The sequence below is a fragment of the Belonocnema kinseyi genome, chromosome 2 (assembly GCF_010883055.1).
Source record: "Belonocnema kinseyi isolate 2016_QV_RU_SX_M_011 chromosome 2, B_treatae_v1, whole genome shotgun sequence".
Taxonomy (NCBI): domain Eukaryota; kingdom Metazoa; phylum Arthropoda; class Insecta; order Hymenoptera; family Cynipidae; genus Belonocnema; species Belonocnema kinseyi.
In genome coordinates, this window is record NC_046658.1 from 30,068,906 (window position 1) to 30,075,296 (window position 6,391).

The following is a 6,391-nucleotide window of genomic DNA, read 5'->3' on the forward strand; positions in this document are numbered from 1 at the left end:
CCGATCGAGTACTTTTCGGACGGTATCAAAAAGTTATAAAATCGTTGGACTCGCTGTATCGACCTAAAAGGAGAGTATGTTGAAAAATAAAACCGACTTTAGTCAAAAAAACGTCTCCGTGTTTCATTTTTCAGGGACTTATCAGACTGCCTAGTATATCATTCATAGTACTCACAAACTCAAACAATTTATTCCTATGACTTTTTTCTATAAAAAGAAAATTATCAGAGTTACAGCATTTTCAAAATAATAAAATGAACATTTTAAGCCAAACAACGCATGATATGAAAAAAAGGCAAGAAAAGAAAAACGTGATGAAACAAATTTGATCGTACCAAAAATAATGAAAAATCCAAAAATTCCATTTTTTGGTCAAACTATGCAAGATACGAAAAAAATGAATTAGCTAAAATTGCGCGTCCTGGAAAAACCTATAAATTTGTAATTAATCACTTTTCGATAGGATGCGTAGTTTTTGTTTTTAGTCGTGAAAAACAACATTAAAAATTAAAAAATTTGGATTAACGACAAAAATACGAAAAAAAATGAGAAAAAACTTGTTTATCCAAAAAAGAGCTATGATTTTTGATAGGACACATAGTTTTTACTTTATTCATAAAAAATAACATTCAAAATAAAAATATCAAATTTTTTTGAAAATACGACATAAATAAGAACTAAAATTAACAGACAAAAGTTGTTCGCCTAAAAAGATCTATAAATTTATTATTAATCATTTTTCGATAGGACGAGTAGATTTTCTTCCAATCGTAAAAATAAGATTAAAAATAGAAAAATTAAATTTTTCGAAAAAGGACAGAAAAGACGAAAGAGGACAAAGGATTCTATATAAGTTCCTGTATTAGACCATATGCAGACGCACATTATTTTTTCTTTAATCTTAAAAAAGAAGATTTAATTTAGAAAAAAAACCTATAAAAACAAGGAAATAAGAATAAATTGATTGAAATGATACATGTTTCAGCGCAGCTTAGAATACAATTTAAAACAAAATACGAAACAAATATTGAAATAATCATGATAAATACAATTTGTGCTTTATTTTTCAATGTCTGAATAAGCAATCCCAGACAGAGTTACCTAAAAAATGTATCATATTTGATATAAGTGTTGTGCATAATGAAGCATAATGTAGCACGAATGCGGCAGAAATGCCAAGACCGAGCGCGGAATGCGATAGCCATCAGTCGCGTGCCGTAGGTGCATTCAAACTCTCCAGCTAAGCTCTTTTAACAAAAGAGAATTCACAATCACAAAATTGCGCTGGTGGATGTTGTCTTAATTTTAAAATGTTTGCGTAAGAATGTGCGAAAATATTATGACCGAGCGCGTAGCGCGAGGTAAATACATAATCGAGCGCGAAGCTATAAATAAATTGAAAGTCTTTTATCCATCTGCAAGAAAAAAATTTTTTAATTCTAAAATTTTTAAAATAACGTATGTTTCGTTACCAATGCATATAAGGAATTGTAATAATATAACTTGATTAAAATAATAAAATGCAATATCTGAATAGGAAATCTCAGTCCGAGATAGAGAAATAAATGAAATATACATTTGATATAAAAGTGTGGAATATAATGTAGAAAAGTATAAATTTTTTATAAAATCGAGTACGAAGCACGAGACACGTGATGAGGATGTGTTGGCTAAAGCCGAAAGAGGTTTAACAAAAGAGAATTCACAATTACCAAATTACAGTTGTCGATGCTTTGACCTTTAATTCTAAACGATCTGTGCACAAATGCGGGGGAAATACAAAGGCCGAGCGTGTAGTTCGAGGTAAATACATTAGCGAGCGCGAGATAAATAAATTATTGAGTGCAAAGCGCGCGAACCAACAGTCGCGCGCCACGGAGCGCTCAAACTTGCGAGCCGCGTGTGATGAGATTTTACCCGCGCGGCCGGCACATTTTTTTATATAGTTTTTTATTACTTCTCGAAAGCTAAGGGAGACCCCATTTTGATATTTACGGAGCTTGAAGAGGCCATTGTAAGCTATCTATAACAAGTAATTAAAAATAATAAAACTTAATAATAAAATCACAAAATTAATGAAATTACAAGAAAAAATTAACCAAAATTTTCAATTTTGAATATCTTATTAGTTTTTTTATTTTTTGAGAAAGTATTTTACGATTTTTCTGTTAAAACCTTAGAAAACGGATACTACAATTTTCATCAAAATTACTAAAAATAACTCAAATTTTTCGCATGATTTGAGATGGAATTGCTCAATTATAACTTTTTTGATTCAAAACAGGAATAGACCCTAATTATCTAATCAAATTTCTAATTCTAGTATTTATTGAGTAAAATGAGGCAATTCGATTTTGAATTTGGGTCCTGATTCCAACGACCGTATATGGTTTAAATTTTCAATACAGATATTAATAGCGGGAGAGAAAAAGATTGAATTTGGAGTAGCATTAATCTTTTCATATTACACAAAAATATGAAAATAATAGAAAATCAAAAAAGGACCAGCTTTTACCTAAATTTTGTGGAGGTTCTTTTCAATGTGTTCACATACTGCAATGTGTTCACGAAAACTTATAATATCTCCGTTCATTATTATTATATTATAAAACTAATTACTACCTGGGGGTTTCAAAGTTGATTTTCTTCCACTGAGTCTATCAGTAGATAAGCTTCTTATGCGAGGTCGAGGAATATGCGAACCTTCTGTACAAGTCGAGCCTCTAGGTTTCAGAAGTTGAGTTGTCCTTCTATTCTCCGTTCTGAGGCCAGGATTCGAGAGCGACCGCCGTCGCATTTTGCTAACTTTTAAACAATGTTTACATACAACCACAACGAAGCTTGTTAAGGCTGTCAACTTTTGAATTCGAGTCGTTAAACATCATGATCAAAGAAGCTATGGTCTCGCCACGCGCAAATAAGAAAAAGCGTACCAATCAAATGGCCCGTGGCGATTCGTACAGCGAGCTCCATTTTTAAAAGGTCGTTAAGCGGCAAGCTTAAATCGTCTCCAACGCTGCATGTGTGAATCGCAGAAAAACTCGGAGGCCTGTTTTTAATTAATCGTGCAATTCATATTTTTTACTTCATTTAATTATTATTTTATTCATTTCTAGCTACTTTGTTGGTTTATGGCAAATTTTATTGGTTGATAACAGACCCATGCATCCCCCTCACTTTTCTGTTTTCTTACGCTCCGGAGGTACGTTTTAGACGACCACACGTGTGTTAAAAACTTGATGCTGTTTGCAAATAAACAAAATATAATATATGAAAAAATAAGAGTAACTATTACTAATTATTTCAAAAAACAAAAAGTCATAAAGATATGTAATTTAATATGATTAAAATTTAAATTTGAGATACATTTTGAAAGCACTTCGAACTTCATATTTTTATGATTTAAGTTACTGATATTATTGATTTTATCATTTGTTCTAGTTAAACAAAATTATTTATTGTTGAAATTATTAATGTAGCTACCCTACCGAAAAGAATCATTGAGTATATACTAAAAATTCTTTAGGTCAAAGAAACGCAGAAACATTCTCCGCAGGCCTCAAGTAGATATGTTTTAAGGTCCAGGTAGTTCTTTTAAATGTTTTAAGGGCTTTAAAATGTCCTTTCTGTAATTGAAATAGCAATACGATCATAAATAACAAGCAGAGAGACTGAAATTGAAATAAGTATTCGATCATTAATAACAAGCGGAGAGGCTATATCAATCGAGTAGCCGACACTCAAGGGTCCTTTGTTAAGCTTCCGGATTAAAATTTAGAAGTAGATTTTTTTAATTTCATAGTTAACAGCCTAAAATATAATAATTCGGAATATACGGGTTTCGATGATTTCAGATATCTAACTTTTTTTGTAAAGTGCTTAAAATTGGAATTAATACAACGTTTCTCGTAAATTGAATGAGATACGCCAAAAAAGACAGCATTTTTGAATTCAACTAGAAAATTGTATATTAGTATATAAGTTAGTATAATGAGAAAATTCATCAATTAAAAAAAATGTTAATAATTTGAAGAGAAATTTAAAAAGGGAGAGCGGATTAGCCACGACCAATTACTGTAAATAACTCTGCCCGCCCGGTACGTGACAAATACAAAAGGAACATTATATTACCGTCGCACCACTCTTAAAAGGACCACTAAAAGGATCTTGAAAAGGACCCAAATCTCTCAAACTATCTCCGAAACTATTTTGTTTCAAATCGATCCTGTTTATAGACTCAAATGGGCCAGACTATTTCTCTAAAGAAAACTCAAAGATTTCTTTCGGTAGAGTAATGAAAAAATCAATAATATTTAAGGCCTCAGTGACAAAAATATTTAAAATGTATACATGATCAGAACAATTAATAAAAAGTATGTTACTTATATCCAATATAAATATAATAATAATTAAAATATGTAAGACTACAACTTAAGTTGCAAAGTGAAGAATCTTTGTACCTTTAAAATCTTAATAATTTCAAGTTTTGAAGGAAACATTGTTAAAGAGTAGTAGTAATTGTAATTAAAATGTTTGAGGGAATCAAGTTTCAAATCAAATAATTTGAGGGAATCATTTAGTAACAAGTCAATGATTCGAATGATAAATGAGAAAATGGATTTAATATAATTTAATATAATGTATATATTTATTTAAATTGAACCAAACATCATATATACATTTATACAGTTCAATAATTTATTTATTGCTTAATCTTGAAAGCATTTCTCTCGCTGCATTCAGCCCCTAATGATTTTATTTAAAAATTTAAATTTAAAGGCTCTTTTGAATTAAATAATTAATTATATTATTGCAAACATTATTTCTAAAATAAACAGACTATAAACTATTAAAATCTATAAACAAACGTACTGTACTTATGACGCAGAGTTGGAGGAAATACTTTTTTCATTCAAAAATGTCCAGAGCCTTCAATTTTCTTGAGGTTTTGAATTTTTCTGTTTTAAATTAATGATCATTAAATTCTATAGATCTTGACTCTCCGAAATTTTGTCTCCTCTATTTTTTTATTAATAATTTTTCCAGTCGAAGTATGAACAAAGTCTTATTATCGGTGAAAAAATTTTCTTTGCCAAAAGTGCTTCCTATTAATGTAGGAATGATATTTAATAACCAAAATAATTTAAATTTTTATATAAACCACTGTGATAAGCAATTTTTATGTCAAAATATTAGAATTTTAGATTTTTCAAATTATAATTTCCTTCAATGGCCAGAACGACTTCAGGTATTCCTTAAAATAATAAATATTTAATCATTTTTGATGAAATATAACAATTTAAATTTTTGTAAACAAATTAGATAAACAAATTTAAAATGTTTGCCCTTTCGCACAGAAAATTTTTTTGCACTGGAAATGTTTTAAGCTATTGGATGAATGACTGCTAGTCACAAAAATATTAGAAGAGTCAACAATAACCACTGTTATTAGAAATTCTTGTGAAAAAATATTTAAACTTAAGGTTTTATGAAATTGAAATTTTCTTTGATGGCCAAGTCGGTGGGTTATTGTCAAAAGATTTTGTATTGAGTGAATCTTAGCATGCAGTGTTATGATTCATTTCCAATCTATTACGATTGAAACCCCGACTTTTTCCAAGTGAAACTGCCAACATTGGGACATTTTTTATGTAAATTGTTTATAAACATGTAAGTTGTTAATTCCACTAAATATGATCAAAGGTACATTTTTTAGGAATATGCGTAACCATTATAGCGATTAAAGAAAATAACAATCTTGATTAAACCTTTCATTTGAATATTTTGTCACGAGAATTATTTATAACAATGGTTATGCTTAACTTCTCAAATATTTTTGTGACTAGCAGTTATTCGCCCAACAGCTTAAAATATTTCCAGTGTAAAAAAATTCTATACGAAAGGACCACAATTTTGAATTTCTTTATCTGATGTATTTACAAAACATTTAAATTGTTATATTTTATCAAATATTATTTAATATTTATTGTTTCAAGGAATATCTTAATTCTTCCTGGCGCTTGAAGGAAATAATTATTTGAAAAATCTCAAATTATAATATTTTGCCCAAAGAATTGTTTATAACAATAGTTATTATAAACTTTTAAATCATTTTTGTTATTAAATGTTATTCCTACATTAATGTGAAGCACTTTTAACACCAACAAATTTTACCGATAATAAGACTATTTGTTCATTTGTTTATCAAATTTGTTTGCAACAAATAAATGGTACTGTACGTTTGTTTATAGAGTTTAATAGTTTATAGTCTATTCATTTTAGAAATGAACTTTGCAATAATATAATTAACTATTTAATTCAAAATTTCAAGATTAAGCAACAAATAAATGATTGCACTGTATAAATGTATATATGATATTCGGTTCAATTT

General features: G+C 29.0%; 1 protein-coding gene across 2 annotated transcripts in view; it reads right to left on the reverse strand.

Moving 5' to 3' along the window:
* Positions 1-2,866, reverse strand: part of LOC117167702 (kinetochore protein NDC80 homolog) — a 43,261-nt gene extending 40,395 nt beyond the window's left edge. The window contains exon 1 of one of the 2 annotated variants that reach the window (XM_033352833.1): positions 2,623-2,866. In XM_033352833.1, coding sequence (XP_033208724.1) covers positions 2,623-2,797 — 175 coding nt within the window. In that variant the 5' untranslated portion in view covers positions 2,798-2,866. The other variant, XM_033352834.1, reaches the window with a different exon arrangement.
* Positions 2,867-6,391: the final 3,525 nt, after the last annotated feature.